Genomic DNA, 20,905 nt, shown 5'->3' on the forward strand with positions numbered 1-20,905 from the left:
ACTTAGAATATTATCATTAATCGTTGCCAATCGATTTAATGTCAATTGATATTTTCAGTTTTAGTTTATTTTATAAAATTTCACAACAGTAAAAACCAAAATCCAAGCTGAGGTTGTAAATTTGCTTTTGCCTGACCAGTGATGTATAACCTACAGGTATTTGATTATTTAATTTTTAACTAAAGAAAAACTGCAAATTCTTGCATTATGACGCTTCATAAGAGACATTTCAGCATGACTCTAAAGTAGGTATTCTATTACAAAAGAACAATGAAACAAAGAACACTAATTTCCATTCAAATGTTAGATCCAGACCCAACCCACTCATCTATCAATTTTCTAAAGAAGTAACGTTCCTCTGTTTCCAGATGAGCAGAGACAAACATGTTGGAGCTGCAGCTCCCGCCCCTCACCATTATTCATGGGTTGATCTGCAGCTCTGAAGCAGGCGTCGCTACTGCCGCCCTGTGGTGAAGGTGCTGCACATTTCTCCTCTGCAATTGGCCCAAATAAAGACACAAAGCCACAAGTTCTTATTTTACAGTAAAAAAATGAAACCAAAAAACAAGACTTTATTAAAGAAGCATAAAAAATAAAACTCTTGATACATTTCTCATAACCGTCGAGTCAGCTCAAATTATATGATTATACAATTTTCCCGGGTCACGGTTAAAAGGTCCATAAACTTTCAAATAAAATATATTTCAATTTTAAAATTTCTTCAATAGTTTTCTCATTTTGTTATAAATTGCCTATATGTAGTACACAGGAAATAAGGAAAATAAAAAATGGAAAATAAAAATAAATTTGAAGTAATAAAAAGGGTCACATTATTGTCTGGGATATTTAGGTAAGCAAATAAATTGTAAAAAATAAAATGTGTAAAAAGTTTTTTTTTTTTTTTTTTTTTTTTTTTTTAAATCTTAAAAATTATTAGCTAATGCCAGATGGCTTGAAGACATGCAGATGGTTAACTTACAAATAATGATACATGTTCTTTAGAAACTACATTTATCTTCAATTAAGTCATTTTGCTTTTGAAAACAAGATCCCAATGATTGTATTCAGGGTATATACACACAGGTCAGGACTGAAACCTAGTTTGCTGACGTTTTACATTTTGGTTCTGCATACAAAGAGAATTAAAGCAAAAATAGGAGAGCGGAGGCTTAAGGGGAGTCTGTCACCCCTTACTGGCGTGGCTCTCTTTGCATCCCCCCTCTAATCACAAAAAAAGGTCAGAGGTCACTGGCTAGCATGCCTCAGGAAACCCTGTTTTCAAACCTTTAGGAAGGAAATGGGGGAGGGGGTAAGTTTGGCTAAAAAAAATAAAATAAAAATCAGCAGTCAATCTGAAAACATTTGTACCTTTTTAACAATGAAACTACTGTACATTAAACCCTAACATTCTCTCATTGGCCAGAAACATCCCGGTGCAGCACCAGGACTGACATTAGACCCATCTGGCAAAATACAACTATTTCTTTAATACGTCAACTTGGACAGTTTGAAGATGCGGCTGCAAGATTGGCCTCAACAGACTCACACAGCAGTCACGACTGATCTGTTCACTCAGACACATTCACAGCCCTGCATCTGTTCTGAGTGTGCACGAGTAAGAGACGAAATGCGATGCCCGACATCAGAGGGGATGGGTTGCCAGTTTTGACGAGAATGAGAACAGGGTTGTCAGGTCTACAGTGCACTGCAGGAGTTTCGTTTGAGAACTAAGTGGCCCTCCCGCTGCAACCAAAGCACCATGGGATAGCCTTCAGAAAGACTACAAGTTCAGCTCCTGGGCAGATATTTCCTACACATGTGGACACAAGAATCAGTGCACTGCTGCGCTCAACCAGGACAGCTGCTTATTAAAGTCCTACTGCCCCTTTTACCCAAGTAGCAAACAAACAGTCAAGACAGCAAATAAGTTGAACGTTATACTGGCTGGAGCACCAAAGCGCAGCAGCAACTGCCCATTTTCGCCTATCGTTTACTCAAGTAGAGTTACCCTTTTTCCTTGATATTAAAACCCCACAACCCGTCCTGATCCGCGACTACGTCCAGGGAGGAGGACACACTGTGACGGCGATGCCCTACACTCTGACAGGATCTGAATGTGATGACTGTGGAGGGTCAATTAAGAAAATAATTAATAACAACAAGCAAAAACATTCTGCAGCTGCTGGGATTTGAACACAAAGAGTGTCTGGAAGCCCTGGATGACCTAGCTACTAGCTGCCATAAAGGATAAGTTGATTCTTTCCTACTGTGCGAGCCTGAAAAATGTGATCATGTGTCTGTGCAGTCAGAGGAAGCCCTTGAGAATTAGGTATGTGTCGTTTTAATTCAGTTGTCATGGCTTGTCTCATTCTATGAGCTAATTCCATGTTATGTTCACAAGGGCCACAAACAGCATCCGTGTACCATCACACCGACATCGCCCAAATCTTGCGTACAGTATTAACACCACAGGCGGCAGTTACTGCAAACTCTTTAAAAAAATTACAAACACAAAAACAGGATGCAACCGCCTAATCGGAAGTTATGCTATGAAACACAGGACAAATCGCAAACTAACCATATAGTGCACTACATTTGGCCAGGAGTACAGCACTATATGGGTGTGACAGTGTGTCATCTGAGAGAGTGCCATACAGCTTTGCTGTGAGAGTGGGGTGGAAGACCAAAACTTAACAACTTAACAGTAAGAGCTGTTTCTTTTTGTTTTTTTGTTTTTTTTAGTTTTTTAAGTTTTTTTACTTTTTAGAGGGGCTGCAGATTACAGTGCATGAAAAAAATGCTTCAATCGAGCCCCTTACTATTGTTTCATGTGGGAGGAGTGGACATCTCTCCTTAACCTTATTGGACAAAACATTCACGTGTGACATCAGAAAAGCCCTATCTTATTCTAGAGTTCAAAATATGTCTGTAAGCCACACACTCGACAGTCAAGAGTCAAAAACTAGTATAAAACACTAAACGGGTTGATCTAAGTGTAACAGACAGGATATGAAAGGAAAATGTCCTGGCGTGGATGGATCAGAGCATCGCCTTCCTATAAGACTGAGTGAAGTGAAGGAGAGGGGCAGCAGGACAGAAACCAGACCTTCTCAAGGTGAGGACACATAATGATGCCAACGTGAAGAACAGCATGAGCGGGCAATACTCTCACACACTCACTCACAACTCACACACACATGCGCGCGCAAGATAGAGAGATGTAAAGGGATTGTCAGGCAGCCCAAACGTACAGACCTCAGACACATTCCTTCGGTATCACTAATGGTACGTTTCTGACTTATTAAAGGATAATTAATGTGGATCAATGCAGCAGCCACATTAGAAATGTGGGGTAGACTCATCCAAATTCATCCAACATGTTATTGAGTTTGATCAGGAATTACGAGACGTCTATTAATAGCATTCATTTGGCATTACTGATGGCTAATTTTTCTTCTGTGGCAAAGAGAAACAGGAATTCATCCTTAAGAGGTCCCTCGGATGTATTGTTCTGCTTGGTGCCTGACTACATGCCGACCTTTAAAAAAGTTCCAAGCTTACAGAAAAATAGCAACCCCGCCGCTTCATGTCACTAACAACAGCATGAGTGAGAGCAGAGGAGAAAGCAAGGGGTTGGTTTGTTGGAACAGTTTGCGTCCTGTCAAGAACATTAAAATAAGGAGTAGAAAAGTGCAGGCCTCAGTGACAGCTTCATCGAAAAATATCTGTTAAGTACAAAAGTGTCAAAAGGAAAGGCTGTGAGAGAGAAAGCAGGCAGATATCTGAAGAAGCCAGAATGAAGAAATGTCGAGACAGACCGGCAGCCAGCGGTGCAGGCTGCTCCGGGTCAAAATGAAGGCCTGAAGAGAGATAAGACACTAGTTTCCTTCCATAAGTTCACCACCGAGACACTGTCTGAGCCCCAACTGTCTGCAGACCAGTTTCAATTAACTTCACTCTGAAAATAAGTCATTGTCATTATTATTATTATTATTATTATTATTAATCTTGACAGTTATGAGCAATAAATCAACATCCGTATAGTATCATCATCTCTATTAATGTATTTATTATGGTCCATTGTGTGTGTGTGAAGGTTATTAGTGTGAATCCTTCCATCGCCTCCGCCACAGCTGGTGCCCCACTCCAGTCCTGCCCCCCAACCCTCATATTTTACCCCCATCCCATCCCATCCCATCCCACCCCACCCTACCCTACCCCCCTGCTGGGGCATTAAGAGAAGATGCGGATGCACTGTGTGGTTGGGGTGTGGCAGACAGGGCACTCTGGCTCAGCTGACTGGCAGATTTGCCCGGCGCACTCCATGCAGAACAGGTTGTGGCCACAAGGCACGAGGGCTGCTGTCACCTCGCTCTCGAAACACACAAAGCAGTCCCTGTTGACCCCAGGCCCAACACCGACCAGACCCGCAACCCCAGGGCCAGAGCTGCCTTTCAGCCGGCTCAGCATCCCAGAGCTGAGGCCGACGCTGCTGCCGCCTCCCTCGGAGTCAGTGGGAGAGCCACCGGGCAGGGAGGAGGCCGAGCAGGAGGAGTAACCGGTCGATGAGCCGCCGGAGCTGGAGCTGGACGCTCCAGAGAAGGAGCCCCCGCCTGCGCTGCCGGACTGTAGCCAGGAGAGAGTGCTGAGGGGGTCGCTCTGTGCACGACGGGCTAGCGGGTGATCCAGAGGGCCCACGCCTGTGTCCTGAGGCAGAGTTGGAGACAATCGTGGAGTGATGGCACCACCGCTGAGGCCGCTGCTGTTGCGACGTAGAGGCTGCTGCTGGGAGGAGCCGGCTGTCTTATTGCCTGTTCCACCGTTGACGAAAGGCGCCCAGATGTTGGAAGCACTAAACTCAAAGCCCAGTTCATCTGAGGAGGGCAGCCCTGGGGTGGAGTCACCCCCAAAAGTGAATCCTCCTCCAGCGCTGCTGGAGCCTGTGCTAAAAGGGCTAGTGGGACTGCCTCCCTCGGTGGCTTTGCGGGTGGTGCTGTAGCTGTCTGAGCTCATCCCGCCGTTGTGCGTGTGATAGGCGACGGAGGAGGACATCTTCCGGCTGGAGGAGTGGTGCATGGACATGGGAATAGGAGGAGGGGGGGAGGGGGGAGGCGGAGGGGGGGCAGAATGGTGGCTGGTAGCCCTGGACCACAGAGATGCTCCCAGCCCTCCACTCAGAGCGCCCAGGCCTTCCAGACTGACATCGGTGCCGTTGGTGTGGAAGTCGTTGTCTCCCTGCAGGTCTACAAAGGTTCCAGTTCGCAGGGTGATGTGGGTCTCGATCTCCTCTCTCGCTCGGTCCACGTTTTCTGGCATCCCAGTCACCTCGAACACCGGGTCCTTCTCTCGACTGGGTGTTACGATGTAGGTGTGAGTCTGCTGCTGGATGCGCTTGATAGTTGCTCCCTTTGGTCCAACAACTAGACCAACTACTCTGTAGGGCACCCTCACCTGGATCAATGATATGTAAATATTTAAGTGTCTGAAAACAAGAACTTTAGGTTCTAGAGATGGTAATAAAACTAAAATCAAATACTTCCTTTGGTAAAACAAAAACACAGCATGATGACTAAGCCACAGGGGTTACTGTACCTGTATGGTAGTCTGTCCAGGTAGGTGTGGTGGTCCAGGAAGAGAGCCTCCCCCACCAGGTCCTCCAGCTTTGCAGCGGGATGCTCGGATCATGGAAAAATGCTCAGCCGCGGAGACAATTTCACGTTTGGCCATCTCCACATCCTCCCTACGTCCCGTCACAATGAACACAGGATCCTCGCCCCTCACCGGAGTCTTTATGTAAGTGTTTGTTTTGGCACGCAAGGCCTTGATCTTACAACCTGAAAGATGCAGAAAGGAGAGGCAAACAGACATTAGTTTTACAAAATAAACACAGAAACACTTTATATACACCTAGGCACACACTGTAGTTATGCAGATGTGATTATGTAATCGAATAAATTGGTTCATTTAAACACTCAGTTGCCCATTTATTAAAACCTTGTTAAAACTTTTGCATTCTGAAACAACTGACCTGCGATAAATCCTTTTATCGAGGTTATAATGTTCAGTTTTTGTTGAAACTGAGAGGTGCTGGTCCAACTTTGTAGGTGGTTTTGGATGGTGCAGTTCATCGATATAAATTAAGTGGACAATATATTAAAACACTTCTAAGCAAATAGCAACAGAGTTCTACAGCGCATAGAGTACAGCCTCTAAAATGACAAAGTTGAATCAACACCAACAGTGAACAGTGTAATGGTTTACTGAGGGACCTCTGCATTCGCCTGATTGGTTTTAACTGAGTGTAAATATAAATAACGGCGACTATGTTCCATAAACAAATTAGTCAAATAAAACCACTTCCAATACATTCATGAATGTGTAGACAAATAGCTCAGCTCCATTGTGTATAATTGGGTGTTGAGTCTTCGAAAACAAATGCCAGCAGGACAGAGCTCCAGCGAACACAGTCATTTTCATTATGGAGGCCGATCATTTTCACACGTCTGTATTCATATCTAAACGACCTATCAGTGGAGCTATGAGGGATATTCCTGAAGAGCCATGTCTGCCCAAATACACTGTGGATGGCTGCTGCACTGCTTGTGTCAACTCATGTTGCCCCACCAGCTCCGGCTGTGTGCACTGTGTCTTTAAATATGGACGGTTCGTTGCCGGCGACCAATCGGGCGCACAGAGTGTGATGTCATCCTGGGAAGCAGAAAGCATGGCTTTTTCAAACAAAGGGGACAATGCCTCAACGCGGCCGCGGCGGCCACGGGCGAGCCGGACCCACAACATGGTCCCGGTGAAGGCGTAGGACAGACGTCGGTGAAAACAAATGAGAGAAATGACATGTTTAAGATGCCGCGGCCCGTGCGGCGGCAGCGGCAGACAGAGCTGGGTGCAGGGCGTAACACCGCCCAGTCCCGTGTTGGTGCGCCTGCTGCCCCGTTTCAGCCTAAAATCTGCTCACCAAAGACAGTTAATCTGCCATACACGTATATGTGGCTTAAAATGTGAGTCAGGGGTTGGAAAATTTCACTAAATGCCTGCGATTTATAAAATAAGCATGTTTCGGTATATTTCCTTTGTTTGGTGCAGGCTCCTAGACATGTCCAGACTCCCGACAATCTGCCGCTTTGTCTGACCCTCTCCCACCCCTCCCCCTCCCTCCTACTCATCAACCACACTCTCTTACTCACTCTCTGTCAAGGCATTGTCTAAATACTGCTAAAAACGGCATGCAAATACAGTAAGTGCGGCATTTTAATGGAGTACCCCGCATTATGTTGGCTTTAAAGACCCAAATAGTTAGTGCAGCCCGAGCAGAGCACCGAGCTCAGCCTGTAAAAAGTTCAGAGACCCTCCTCCTCACCGAGGAGCCACCCAAACAAAGAACAACCGGGCTGCATGCTGCCTGAACAACAAGCCCATGAACATAAACAACATATAACTCCTCAACCGGACCCGCATCCCACACACTCCTGCTCTTACCTTGTCTCCCCACTATCTCAGCCACATGTTCCGAGCTGGGCACAGGCACACATTCAGTCATGTTGACACTTCTCTTCCTGCTGCAGAGGACGGAGCTTTGTTCCCCGTGGAGCATGGAGTGCGACCCGGTCATGTGGTACCCGCCCGACCCGTAGTACTCCGGGGAGGGAGAGCAGGACGTCGGGGAGTCCCGTGACCCGCCGGGATGCTCCAGCATCTGTAGGTCCACGTAGCCCCCTCCACCCACACCGTTGCAGCTCTCAGAGCCTGGACCCTGGTTCCCATCCAGAGTGTCACCCAGCCCGCCGCCTCCGCTGCCACCGCCGCCCCCACAGTCCACTTTCTCCAGGGCCATGAGTGACAGCTGGTCCAGGGCGAAGCGGAGCGCCTCTTGGTGGTCCTCTTCCCGGGACTCCTGGTCTGTCTCTCGGGGCAGACCGACCCCGTTGTGCTGGCTGCTGATCACCACGTCGTGGTCCATAATCTCGGGGTGGAATAAAGGGCTAGGCATAGTCTCTCCGTGGATCTCACATCAGATCACGGATGCCTGTTTGTTAGGAGTGAGCTCACCCTCTTCTTCCTCTGAAATAAAAATGGGAAAACAACAAAAAGTCAAGAGTTTGTTTGTCATTAAACACACAAAACAGCGCTGGAGGTGAGCCCCATCCAGAAACCCCAGCAGACAGAGGTGGTGTCGGTTTGGGCGCCTCGCTTTGTCTGTTGTTGCTTCTTGTCTGACAACTGAACCATCCAGGCTGGAGGTTTGTCGGGATAAAGCTCGCCCGCCTTCACCCGGGTGAACAAACCGGTTCCCCGCACCGATCGGAAGAGCCTCTGTGGTGCTGACTTCAGTCACACCTGTACGTGTTGCTCGGATTAAAAACATGTAGATAAAAGGAGCAAATCTGCTGTTGTTAGCCTCAGCCGCCGAGCTAACAGGCTAGCTGCACACAGGCGGCTCTCAGTCACGTTGTCGACCCCTTTGTTTGGGAGCACCGCGGCTAGCTGCTAGCTCTGCTCTGTCAGCCGAACTCCGGCTCTCTCTCAAAGGCAACCGTGTTGATTTTTAAAATTAAACAAGTGGTGAAACCGCGTGAACTTACTTTATCTTGCCTTCGTCGACGAGGTCCTGTCTCCGGCTGTCGCCCAGCTCTTGAGGGAAAGATGAGAAGCAGCCAGGAGGAGAAGGAGAAGGTGGAGGAGGAGGAGGAGACCAGCGCTGTGCTGTGCGGCGCTAGGAGCTAGCGGGTTAGCTAACTAGCAGGCAGAGAGGGGGGCGTAGGAGAAAAACGTTTAAAAACGCAGAGAGGGCACTGATGTTGTTTTTTTCCTCTGTCTGGAGAGTCAAACCTCACTCCTGGGAGTGTCACTGGGTCCTCATTGTGCGTACCGTCTGGGAGACCGCGGCTGAAATCCAAGGTTAGCGGTTACCTTTGGGTTAAAAATCAGCGGTTCTCGGCTCCGCGCTGCTGCCTGACCCCGCTCGGTCCGCCGCCTTTGTCTCGCCAGGCGCACGCCGCTCCGTCTCCCGCACACGGCGCTGACGTCACCCGCGACACAACAATGGGTTCAAAGGCCACATGCAGCAAGGGGAGAGCATCAACGCAGAGCCACTGTCACTGCCATTGTGTCTACCAGTCTGCAGGGCACTGTTTTATTCCTCTCCTATAGAGCATGTTTTTTGCATCCTGGCTGCTGATAAAATGTGGTCACGGCTGGGTGTGTTCATCATGGCTACCAATGAGGTGTTTTGGGTGGTCCAGCTACAGCACTGAATGATGTTGTGCAGTGTGTGTGTGTGTGCATTTATTTGTGTTCACTGGGTTATTAAAAATTAACAATGAAAGCAATCACGGAAGGGCAATGGGTTCATTTCAAATCATGCAAACAGTTAAAATAAAACAATCAAAGCACTACCTTCCCTAATAACAAGGGTTGAGAGATATCATGTTTAAGGACAGGTTAGCATTTTTCAAATTCATCTTCACACCCATGTGCCCACACACACACTGACAGTGTGCTTGGTCTTGTAATTATTTCTTCTGTCCATGCTGCCTGTTAAGCGATTCCTTTGATTTTTTTTTGAGTAACAAATTCCCTCTTTGTGTTTCCTTGCAGAGCTGCGGTGGAGCGATAGTGACACAAAGGGGGAAATTAGGACTAAAAAGATAAATTCTTGGTTTGACTAACTGCTGCGGCCTCATTTTAGCTGTGGCTGAATGACTGTAGATTGTATTTTGCTTTGAGAAGGAATCTCCTCAGTCAGAAGAGCATATGGGCGTGTGGGTATTATTTTGAGATGGGCTCGTTTAAAGAAGAAAGGACCACGACCTTAATCCTAAAATTTGTGTCCGTCTACCGCAGCCTCCTAAGTGTATGAATGGTAATGATCAAAAAATAAATAAAAGTAACAAGAATATAAGAATAACACACTCTACACCAATTAACAAAACAGCTGCATTTATTTGACAGTAATACAGAGACAAATATTGAATCTTGTAATGAGGTACAGTACATCAGGTTATGAGGTACATCAGTGTTGTATTTGTTTTTGTATTTTTTTCGTGGGTACACATCTTTTTTTCTTTTCTCAAATGTAGTTGGCAAAACAATGCAGACAATTCTTCTGTTAATACAAATAATGTGGTCCAAACTTAAAAACCATGTTAACTCAGATTATTGTGAGAATAACACCACTTTGAACTGTAAACCTTTATTCAAACCGTCTAAATGGGATCATTCACAGCAGCAAGAGTGCTGTGTGCATGTAAACATACTGCAAACTACACAACACTACCTACAGTGCCAGAGTTCAAATATAAAAGAGCAACATGTTCTTATTGAACAGGTAAAAAGAAACACCCTTAGAGGTTCTGAACATGAACTGATACGACACACACGCACATACACACACTTTTCCATTCACATACATCAGGTTTGTGTTTTTAACTTTGAGCTTGAATAGCTGTTAACTGAGTGTAACACTGCATTGTTTAGAGCACCATCTGAAACAGTTGGTAGAGGTAAAAAAAAGAACTGAAAATTAAAACTCAAAGCACCCTTCAGGATTACATGGTCACATGTAAAAAAAAATAAAAAGAAAGAAAGAAGTCTTTTTTTTAGGTTAACAAAATCTTTTTAGCACTTTTAGGGTCTATTTCAGTTAAAAGTGTATAAAAAATCTGCATGGAGCCAATTATGTGAAAATAAAACAAGTTTACCAGCAAACCTCATGTCAAACAAGCCTGTGGGAGAGATGAAACAGAGACATGTTACATGTTTAGGAGTGTACTTAAGTGCATAACAGTGTAAGATAATCAAAGGCTGGCAATGGATGGAGCAACAAAAAAAAAAAAAAAAAAAAAAAAAAAAATGATGGCAGCAATATGCTAATCATTACCATGTACCTTGGCTATAATTCCTCCTTGTCCACCTTCTCAACCTTCTCCTCTACTTTGCTGGCTGCTGCATCTGCAGTGGTGTCTTCTATATGAGCCAACATGTCAGCCATAAGGGCTTCCTCAAGACGCCTCCTCACATTCTGCACCAGGTCCTCCTGCTTCCTGGAGGACACAGACAAGGAAAAAAATTGCAGCTAGTGCTAATGGAAAAAAAACTTTAATGGCTAAGACTTGATAATTATGAAAATGATTTACTTTCAACATCTTCACGACTAATGTAACACGGATATTGCAATTTAATATGTTCAGTCATTGTGCTCAATCTTAATGTAGCTGTTATAGCTCATATATCATCTGATGGCCACCGGAGCACTGTGCAGTGCAATTTAAGCCTGAGCACATTTGACTGCAGCGTGAGCTCTCCTAATCCTGGCAATGTCACAGCACTCATCACCCACTGTACTTAACAGGTTGTGTAATATGTCAGAAACTGCCACTGTTGGGGATGTCACAAGAACCGATACTTCGGTACGAAGTTGAATTCTGTCGGTTCTTGTTTTCCTTCAGTACCTTAGATACTGAAGGTACTGTAGATGTCGTAGGGAGATTGAGATGTGATTTTTCTGGGACTGATGAAGGCAGTATAATAACCAAGCAATAACCAAGCATTCTAATAATAATAAAAATAATAATAATACATTTTTTATTTACAGGCGCCTTTCAAGGCACTCAGAGACACCTTATAACACACAGTGAAAGAAATCAAATAGTTCTAGTTTGACACTGAACTCAAAGAGAAGAAGAGGACAGGAAAAGTGAGCAATAATAACAACAACAACATGCGAATGGCTGGTGGTGCAGCAACAGGTCCACTGTAACTTGTGGAAATTATTTTTTTCATTGGGATTGGTACTGTCTACTGAATTTCTGGTATTGTGATATCCCAAAGTCAGACTATGTGCACAATGAAGGGTTACTTACTTACTATTTAGTTGTTAGTGACCCATTTTGACTGTCTCAACCAGGGACTCTTTGTCTCCCCTTTCCAATAGTGATTCAGTGTCCAAAACCACACAACAATTCACCATTGTATTTAAAAAGTAATTCAAAAAGGACTTTTTAGTGTCAATGCATTAAAAAAAAAACAAACAAACAGTAAAGTAAGGCTGACAACAATGTTTAGACCCCTGTTGCCAGTGAACTGGACCCACATTTGTGGCCATTCAAGAACCATCTCTTCTAAACTAACTACTGAACAGAATGTATAATGTTTGTGTATTTTTGTGTCATTTATAGTACATCATATAGTAGACAATAGGGGAAGCTACTGAGATTTATAGAGCATCATAGAATGATTGCATTAAAAATCTCTTCATGACAACTGTAAAGAAGGAAAGCATTAAAAAGCAGCAAACAGCAACTTCCTCTTCACAATACAAGAGTGATACTAGAGCTAAAAAAAAACAGTAGTGCAGCGACAACAAGAAAGTACCAGCTTAGTAGCCATCTAAGTTCAACCCAGCACATTTTAAGCTTAACAAGAACCCTATAATTCACAAAAACATCTACTTAAAAAGAAGCCACCCGCAGTACATTCAGCCTAGTGTCAGTTCCCAGTGTATTCTTGATATCGATCAACTTAAGTGCAGAAACTACAGCTGTGTTGCATGTGTGAACATCTTACCTGATGTCATCATCAGTCACTACAAAGGCTTTGCAAAGGGGCTGTGATGTGTTGAGCCAGACTCCAGGATTTTTCTCCACTGCAGCGGTGAGCTGTCCAGTGACTGGAGAGGGGCTGGTGTGCAGCGCACTGGCAATGGAGGAAAGCAACGTTTTATCTGAACAGGCTGGGCCAACACCTAGGGAGAGTTAAAAAACCAGAGGCACAGGTCAAGGTCGTTGAAAATTATCATTTGAATTATATATGGCAGTCATGTTTTAAGGTTTCACTCACCCTGTAAACCTTTGGGAAGATCCATAGTTTTCACCAGTTCTTCTGCAATATCAAATGCATTTAAGCCGCTCAACTTCCTCTCCCAGAACAGCTGAAGATTGAAGCAAACCAAAAAAACCAAGACGGTCCTTGTTACTTTTTGAACACAATTCTCCCCAAACTGAATATATGCATCATCATGTAATTACAGGGACATATGTACTAGGATAAATTAAGCCTTTAATACTTTCTTTAAAAAAATGGAAAAGCCAAAACAGAGTCATGTCAAATCACCATGCTTTCAATTCTGTGTAAATTATTCAAATCACAATTTGCAGGTACAGCAATTTCCTTTACCTCACTTGCAATTTTATAATATAAACAGAGAAGAATTGAAATGAGCATGTTTTCTGCCCTCTGACATACTTGTTTGGGTTGGTCCACAGCCTTCTGAGGGTCAGTCTTCACCTTGTTGTTGGGGTGATTTGTTACCTTGGTCACTGGCTGTTTGAAGATGGATGCTGTCTGTCGAACTGGTAGTGTTGTGTTCAAGTCAGGCTTGGCCTTTAAGAGAAAAAAAAACAACATGACTGATTGGCCCGAAACTCTGATAATCTTTTATCAATTTTATATCATAATAAAGTAAAACTATTTAGAATGATATTTAGAATTATGTCAGTTTTACAAGTCACTGAACGTCCATCTTAATACAGTCATTGGTCAACCATAAAACAATGTCTGGAGAAGTTTACCAGTGAGGAAGACAACAATGTTGTCTATGCCAACTCTAAAAATGATACAATATGTAACTTTTCCACATTAAAAGGTCTAAAATTGACTAGACCTGTGAAAGATCAATCTGTGGTTTTAATTATGTCAAAGTCATCATATCCCCTTTATGCATGCATCAGCACCATGGTCATCTGTCAGAAGTGATCAAAATTGACTTTTTATCCAGTTTAAGCCACATTTTTGTGATACACTTTTTAGATGTTGATCATTTTTAACTACATATTCTAACCAGATGAAAGAACTTAGTCATCAGACATATGGATCTAAGTTATCAGAGAAACTAACTGAATAAACATTAGCGGCACCTCGGCTCACAGCCCCTCAGAGACATCCTGTATCCGCCGAGCAGCGTCATAGAAACACTGATTTTTAAGCTGGTCCGTTTGTTTTGGAGAGGAGGAGACCTCTGCGGATAATTTGGCTCCCGGTAAAAACCTCCTGAATGACTGCCATTGAAGGAATCTTAACCAGAAGTAGCTGACTGCAATGGCAGCAATGGTAGTGAAGACAACAACTCCCATGATCCAATGCTACTTCAGAAAGTCACCAAACTCTTGTCTTTTGTTAGTGTTTTGATTGAGATAGCTTTAGCAGCAGAAAATTACATATTGTGTTTAATTAGCTACAGTTCCACTGCTATCTGCTGCTGTCTAATGTGTCCAAAATAACTCCTTACTTTCTAACTAGTACACGTTATGTAGTGTCAAAATATCAGCATATGTTTGTGTCAGAAATCTAAATTTACTAGAGAAATCTATTAAATGTTTATCATGTGGATGGTAATGAGTGAGTGAGTGATTTCAGACAAAGCAGCCGTTTACACAACTGCTGCCATGGCGACTTATTATTTGCAGCTTTATAGCTGACTGGCACAGAAAGCCACTGTTAAAAAATAAATAAATCTAAATCTCATGACATCTTAAATATTATTTTCCTGAAGGCACATGGGAGACTTTGAAGTGGAAGATGTTTGTATGGTTTAATGACATCTAAACTGAACCTTTTGGCCATACTAATTATATTAAATGCTTCTTCCTGCGTTCAAAACAAAGCTGTGGATGTGTCCTGGAATGGTTAAGTCAATCCAGAACTTAATTAATCCAAAATTTGTTGCAGATGCTCAAGCAAATTGACAGAAGACTGGGAAAAATGCATTGTCTACATGTACAAAGCTGATACAAACCTATGCACAAAGAATCGAGCCTGACATTACTGCCAAAGATGCTTCCACTGTCCACTCTGGTTCACTTAAACCTTAAAGACTCATCATTCTCGTAAAGCATAATTAAAACCCACTGTGATTCAATTATGTACAACAATAACATGAAAAGGTCTAGGATATGTAGATATATTTTAAAAAGAAGCACCGTGTAAAAGGGTCAATTTTCCCTTTAAGTGTTACTGTAGTCATTTATGGCTCATAATCACAAAGGCAAACACAGTCTCACCCTGATTTGATGGTTGATGTTGTAGAGATGCTTGTGCCTGCTGCGCTGCACTTTGGTCAGGAGCGACCGTCCAGGCCGGGATTGGCTGGCATTCACATCTGTGTGAAGGCTGCTGCTCAGACCACGGACTATCTGGGGCTTGTTGAGAATGCACTTAACAGGTGTACTGGAAAGAAAACCACAAAATTCACCATCACTTGACCTTTCAATACCTGAAGTACTAAAGCAACAGTGGCCCTGAACACTGAGTGCCTGGACCTCTTCACAGGCTGATGCTTGGCTTGGTTTTCTGAGGTCACCTCACAGTACACATCCTTGAAAAGGGATCAGGAGGTGCCGGTTGTCCCTCCCTGACAGGTGTAATCTCAAGGAAGTAGGAGACGTCAATCAAGCACATTTGTTCACACCCACACAGGTTCTGCAAGATTTGTAATCAGCTAAAGTGAAAACACCCGTGTGGATGCGTTAGGGTGAATTTATGAAGTGCCGCAGGTTTGTACTTGAAAAGCAAAACAGACTGGCTGGTGTTCAGAGTGAGGTTTAACTGTTTAAGGGACTTAAAGCAGATAAATCAGCGGCGAGCGAGGCATCATGTTCCTCGCCCCTAAGTTTTAACAAGGTCACTGTGCCGTAGCCGTAATTATTATTTTTTTAAACCGTGTTTTCTTGGACTGGCCTAAGTGTGCCGGGGCCCATCGCACCGCAAGTCAAGCGTGTGTAAACAATGAAACTTAGCTAGCTAATCAAGCTAGCAGCGTCGTTAACGTCAACGCACCAGCGGCGACCAGCTTATCAATTACTGCTGTTCAAAGTTTCCTAACATCATGAAACCAAAAACTATCTAAAGCCTACGTTTACCTGCTGTAACACAATGTCTAGATAAATAACCCAGACCTATTCGTTTGCTGCTGAGTGTTTCTCAACTACAAAACGCATGTCTCTATGCATGCGTCCGTGCATTTCCTGCAGAGAAACTTTCATTTTAACATCTCCTTCGACTCCACATTTAAAACTCCCACCTCTTTCTCTCCATGGTCCCGGTTGTCTTGATTTGCTTGCCTGTGATTACTGGCTCAGGAAAGGTTTGAAGCCAGCTCGCTGCTTCTTAATTCAGTCATGAATTTACACCGAATCCGGTTTGTTATCGATCTGTCTCCCGTCAGGACCTTTACAACTGTAGATCACTCCGCCAACCCAGTAACATAGTAAGCACTGTAATCCCTCCGCTGCACTCCTGTGAACTAGTCCGAAAATTATCTCATTGCGACCTCGTAGTACTTCACTTGTACATTTCAATTTGTGCAACTTTGTATTCCTTCTTCACTATACTGTACTTTTAATGAAATATTGTACTGGATTGTAATAAATTAAGCATTGCATTGATATTTTACACTTTAGCTGTGATTACTTCAGAGCTGTTATAAATATTTATATTCATATTACTGTGTCCTTACAGTAAACTACTACATAAAGTAAATAGTGGTACTAGTAGTAAACATAGCACCACCAGGATTATTAAACTGCTGCTCACAGGTCAATGTATCCATTTATTATTCTGCATAAGTTCTTGTATGCACTTGTCCAATTTGCTGCCATTACTTTCAGTAGACTAGAAATTCAGTCATGCTATGATAAGACTTTAGCACGTAGAAATACCTGTTATGCAGACAGACAACACTAGAAGAGCAGATACTACTAATATCAACACTCAGGACTGGAATCTGCCATCACTCCCAAATCCATTGACTGGATTGGTTGTGTAACACAGAATTAGCTGATGCTTTTAAGAATTTGTTAACATTAGTATTGTCTGTCAGCACATGACTAAAACAGGTTTATAGTTTGAAACATAAAATACTGTTTATCACTGGTCGAACATTTTCTCTCTAAATATACCATTGATATCATGACTAAAACATGACTGATTGGGCTCATAAATGCCAGACAAACACAGCGGAGGCACCATTCAGTTACTGTGGCCTTCAGTCAGAGATGTGACACAGTATAAGTCCAACTGTTGCCACACTCCACTCGTCCGTCCACGCTCAGGAACACCTAACAGCAATTTTGACGTGATACTGAGAGCAGGAAAGCACTGCAACGGCAATAATTGCACACAGCCACAAAATAAGGTAAATCTTACATACTTTACTTCTTCTCATCAAAACAATTACAGCATGACATGAAAGACCGATTTTTATTTTGTGAATCAGGTTTGCTCCACGACACACAGAAGACTGATGATTAAAATAAATATCTGAACCCAAAGTAAGCAAGGAAAAGAAAAAAAACGTCCATCTATTATCTCTTTCATTTTCCTTCCATTCCAATTTCAGTGGTGGAGAAAAGTTGAAATGTCCAGCCCTGGTGCATTTCAGTTGGATGGTGGTGCAGAACAATTCAATGTTGACTGGGTTGCAGGATGAAGACGTCAGGCTTCCAGTGGCCTGGCATGCAGGTGGACAACAATGCAAGGTACGGGCTGCAGCAGCTCTTGTTCATTTTTCAAGTCTTTGTGTAAAAAAACAGCACCGACCTGGAAGTAGAGAACAAAGAGTCATTAAGTTGTACAGTAGAAATGTAGGTTTTGCTGTGACAGGCAAATCAAATCTCAAGGCTAGAAGGAAAGTTTGAGTTTGAGTGACATGATTAGGGGTATGAGCATTTTACTTGTAAGCACATATCTGTTCATAAATCCAAATCTCACTCACCATCCAATACCTTATTCAAAGATTTGTGGGTGAAACTAAAGGTCCAAATGCTACATTTTTCCAGGGGGTCGAAGCTGCCACATACAGTACAGCCTTAAAATAGACCACTGTCCTGGATTCTGGTCTCCTGACACCTCTAAACTGCCCGCCTTATTGTCTCCGAATTTCACTCTGTTTATCATTTCCACAGTCCTGACAGTTTTCTAGTCGCTGGCAATGAGGAAGTACTCCACAAGTATCTTGCCACCACCACTATGATTCTTTAAAAAAAAAAAAAAAAAAAAATTAGCCAGGTGTGGCATGTACCTTTTTTTGTCCAAGGTAGCACTTATTATTCACAAAAAGCATTTTGTGGCAGACTACAGAATCTTTTCCTTATCACCATTTCACATGGATGGTGCATAATGAGCTCCCCGAAATGTTCACTGCAGGTCAATACGCTGAGATCAGTCAGTGTTTACACACAACCAGGTAAAGACCTAACGTGAATAAAGGTCAATGGACGACTTGATCCGTTAAGTTGTCTTCTTTTTTTTCCCTCACATTCCTTTATAACAATTTCACTCTTGACATTGTGACAGGCACTTGACAGTGTCAGTGCGTATAAAAGCATTATACAAAGAACAATCTTAAGATAATGATTTTCTTTGACTCTCTGCTTGTTAAACTAGTAAAATGTGTAAACAAGGGAAGTGCACAAAGTCACACCTGCCCTGACACAAAAGTGCAGTTTTGCAGTTGTTTCAGAATAACCTACACAAACTATGTTCACTGAAATAAAGAAATATGGCACAATGCAATGATATGGCTGTGATATGTGTAGAACAGTTCTATCAGATAGAGGCATCAGTTAATATTAGGACCATGACCACTCAGACAATGCATGTTAACAGAACTGATTGCTGAAACAGCGCTGTCTGTGGTCTTTGGATGTAGGTTCCCCTTCTGTTTCCAGTCTTTATTTGTGCATGAGTGCTGCTCTTGTGTGTCATTTTGCATCTGTTCTCTTTGCGTTGCTGCAGTGATAGTGGGCAGGAAAAAAACTAACTTCTATGCCCAACAAACATCTAATGTGTGATGTTTCTGCCTGTGAGAACCAAGTGCCAAGGGTAGTAGCACTGCCTCACATAGTTACACAGTAGACCTGAATGCCACAGACAGACTAGTGTGTGCCTTTTTAAAAATCAAAAACTTCTAAATGTGCTTTGTGGTTATCTGATTTTTTTTGTCTAGATTAATAGAAACAGATAGCTAGAGCTTTGAATTCAGATAATAACACAACTTGCAAGAAATGTGACTAACCAGTTTTAGCAGTCAGTCAAAAGCCAAATTTAGATGTATAGATAGGAACAGAGCAGGCCCATACTATATATGTACAACTGTGTTCTTGTTTCTGGCTTTAAAAGATGCAGTAGGTGCAGAAATAATGATGCTGACTGCGATTACTGAGCCAGAAATAAAAGCAAACAAAAATATACATGGTAATTCTTTAACTGTCCTTATTCATCACCTCCCACCTTTGACTAAATGTCTAGAGTTATATCTTACCTGTGTGCCACTACTCGTCATTCTTGAATTTGCCATTGATGTAAGGAACATAATCCAAAAACAATCGCCAGTCTGTGAAGTGGACCAGAGCTACACCTCCAGCTGAGCCCCATACAGCCAGAGTTGGTATCCTGAGAAATGGAGAACATTGTAAAGGTTTACCATTTCTCTTTTATTTAAAGTGAAAATACAATGAAATCAATGAAAGTGATCAGAGAAAAAAATTCAACACACAATTTTAAATTTCTTTTAAAAAAAAAATATTTTTTTTTAATCTAAAATTTTCTAAAAGTATTTTAGAGGACAAAAACACAAATACTAATAACACTACAGGTCAAATTGAAGAGGCAGGTTGTCGTTTAGTGGAGTAAAGATTTAGTTGTATTGTTAGCTAGAGATTATTCTTTGTACAATAAATATCAAACATATAAGCTAAAAGCTTTGAGTCACGCATTCCAAAAAACAACTTTAATCTTGATAGTTGACTGTTTATTGTGTAAAAACTCTAAATAGATTTACTGATTGAAGTTTCACAAATGCAAGTGGTGAGCTGCTTTTCCATTTCTCATTAGTTGGCCTGTCAGATTTACTGTTTTGACATTAAACTATATGATTGGTGGACCAATTATCTACCTGAAAAATCTATAATGAAAACTACAGCTCCAGCCCTTCAGGTGAGACCAGTTAGCTAGTCGGTTAAATTAAACATCTATTCACATTCGTAATTAATGTACTTTTGCTGCGTGATCAAGTGGGAAAAATTAAGGAAAATGTAATAATTTTTTACTACTTCAAAATTGTATTTTTACCCTTTTTTGCCCGAGTCTAGCTCTAGCTGTCAGCGAGCTGAAGCCAGCTTGTCCCCACAGCAATGACCTCGGCTAGGCTAACAGCTAGCCAAGGACACAGAGAGACTGTCCGCCTATGTCTGGCTTCTTTACGCTTTTACGACTAATACAATATAAAAAACATATCTTACCATGATTTGACAATGGCCACATACTTCTGACCGATCACTTTATTGATCATTTTGGGCGAAATGTGTCCTCCTCACGCTGGACGCACCGCTTTGAGACCTGAAAAGAACTTCCGGTACTCAGCTGCCGACGACACTGACTGCGCACGTCCTCAGACTACTTCCGGTTATCCAAAAGATAAAAGTCCCTTACAACAATAAAAGCCGGAGAAAACTGACTAACAACAAATGGCATTATTACTTAAGGGGGTAGTCCTGTCAGCAAAGGGGCCTTGTGTTAAAATTACTTTTATATACATTTACTGATTCAGTTTATAGTGCGCCTACATGGTGCATGTTCCCTTATAAATGTTTATTCAAATTAACATTTACTAATTTACACACAGCAAACCTGGAGTCAGGAGGTACTCCGGCAAAGGAGTGCTCATTTGCTTCTGGAGCTTCGTACAAAATAAAATGAAGCTGCAATCTGTATTCAATGCAATGAGCGCAGTGTACTTTACAGTGGAGGATGAAAGTATAGCTCATTTCTGCCCCCTAGCGGACAAATCAACTTATGGAGAAACTACTGCTGCCAGTCCATGAAATCCTCCACCTGC

General features: G+C 42.6%; 3 protein-coding genes across 4 annotated transcripts; all 3 read right to left on the reverse strand.

The window, feature by feature from the left end:
- Positions 1-530: 530 nt before the first annotated feature.
- LOC139629001 (RNA-binding protein MEX3B) lies at positions 531-8,005 on the reverse strand. The gene is made up of 3 exons (XM_071491315.1): positions 7,495-8,005; positions 5,593-5,834; positions 531-5,451 (listed from the first exon to the last, which is right to left on the reverse strand). Exons 1-3 carry the CDS (start codon positions 8,003-8,005, stop codon positions 4,234-4,236), a joined length of 1,971 nt encoding a protein of 656 aa, XP_071347416.1. The 3' UTR covers positions 531-4,233.
- A 1,932-nt stretch (positions 8,006-9,937) lies between these two features.
- Positions 9,938-16,263, reverse strand: mbd3a (methyl-CpG binding domain protein 3a). Of its 2 annotated transcripts, none has more exons than XM_071491327.1 (7): positions 16,091-16,263; positions 15,072-15,237; positions 13,258-13,395; positions 12,853-12,943; positions 12,580-12,757; positions 10,895-11,057; positions 9,938-10,739 (listed from the first exon to the last, which is right to left on the reverse strand). In XM_071491327.1, exons 1-6 carry the CDS (start codon positions 16,102-16,104, stop codon positions 10,907-10,909), a joined length of 738 nt encoding a protein of 245 aa, XP_071347428.1. In that variant the 5' UTR covers positions 16,105-16,263; the 3' UTR covers positions 9,938-10,739; positions 10,895-10,906. The 2 variants fall into 2 exon arrangements, with proteins under 2 accessions (XP_071347428.1, XP_071347427.1); XM_071491326.1 differs by having other exon boundaries at positions 10,902-11,057; positions 16,091-16,259.
- A 936-nt stretch (positions 16,264-17,199) lies between these two features.
- Positions 17,200-20,386, reverse strand: uqcr11 (ubiquinol-cytochrome c reductase, complex III subunit XI). Its single transcript, XM_071491328.1, has 3 exons — positions 20,310-20,386; positions 19,331-19,461; positions 17,200-17,607 (listed from the first exon to the last, which is right to left on the reverse strand). The coding sequence occupies exons 1-2, from the start codon at positions 20,357-20,359 to the stop codon at positions 19,341-19,343; spliced, it is 171 nt and encodes a 56-aa protein (XP_071347429.1). The 5' UTR covers positions 20,360-20,386; the 3' UTR covers positions 17,200-17,607; positions 19,331-19,340.
- Positions 20,387-20,905: the final 519 nt, after the last annotated feature.

Source organism: Trachinotus anak, unplaced genomic scaffold, assembly GCF_046630095.1.
Source record: "Trachinotus anak isolate AG129_WGS33_773 ecotype Australia unplaced genomic scaffold, CSIRO_AGI_Tana_v1 ptg000012l, whole genome shotgun sequence".
Taxonomy (NCBI): Eukaryota; Metazoa; Chordata; class Actinopteri; order Carangiformes; family Carangidae; genus Trachinotus; species Trachinotus anak.

Coding starts and splice junctions, on each gene's coding strand:
- LOC139629001 (XM_071491315.1), bottom strand. CDS start 8,005: ATGCCTAGCCCTTTATTCCACCCCGAGATTATGGACCACGACGTGGTG. Junction 5,835..7,494: donor TGAGATAGTGGGGAGACAAG/GTAAGAGCAGGA, acceptor TGCATCTTTCAG/GTTGTAAGATCAAGGCCTTG. Junction 5,452..5,592: donor CTGGACAGACTACCATACAG/GTACAGTAACCC, acceptor TCATTGATCCAG/GTGAGGGTGCCCTACAGAGT.
- mbd3a (XM_071491327.1), bottom strand. Junction 13,396..15,071: donor ACATCAACCATCAAATCAGG/GTGAGACTGTGT, acceptor TTTCTCTTAAAG/GCCAAGCCTGACTTGAACAC. Junction 12,944..13,257: donor CTGTGGACCAACCCAAACAA/GTATGTCAGAGG, acceptor TTCAATCTTCAG/CTGTTCTGGGAGAGGAAGTT.
- uqcr11 (XM_071491328.1), bottom strand. CDS start 20,359: ATGATCAATAAAGTGATCGGTCAGAAGTATGTGGCCATTGTCAAATCA. Junction 19,462..20,309: donor GTGGCCATTGTCAAATCATG/GTAAGATATGTT, acceptor TCCATTTCTCAG/GATACCAACTCTGGCTGTAT.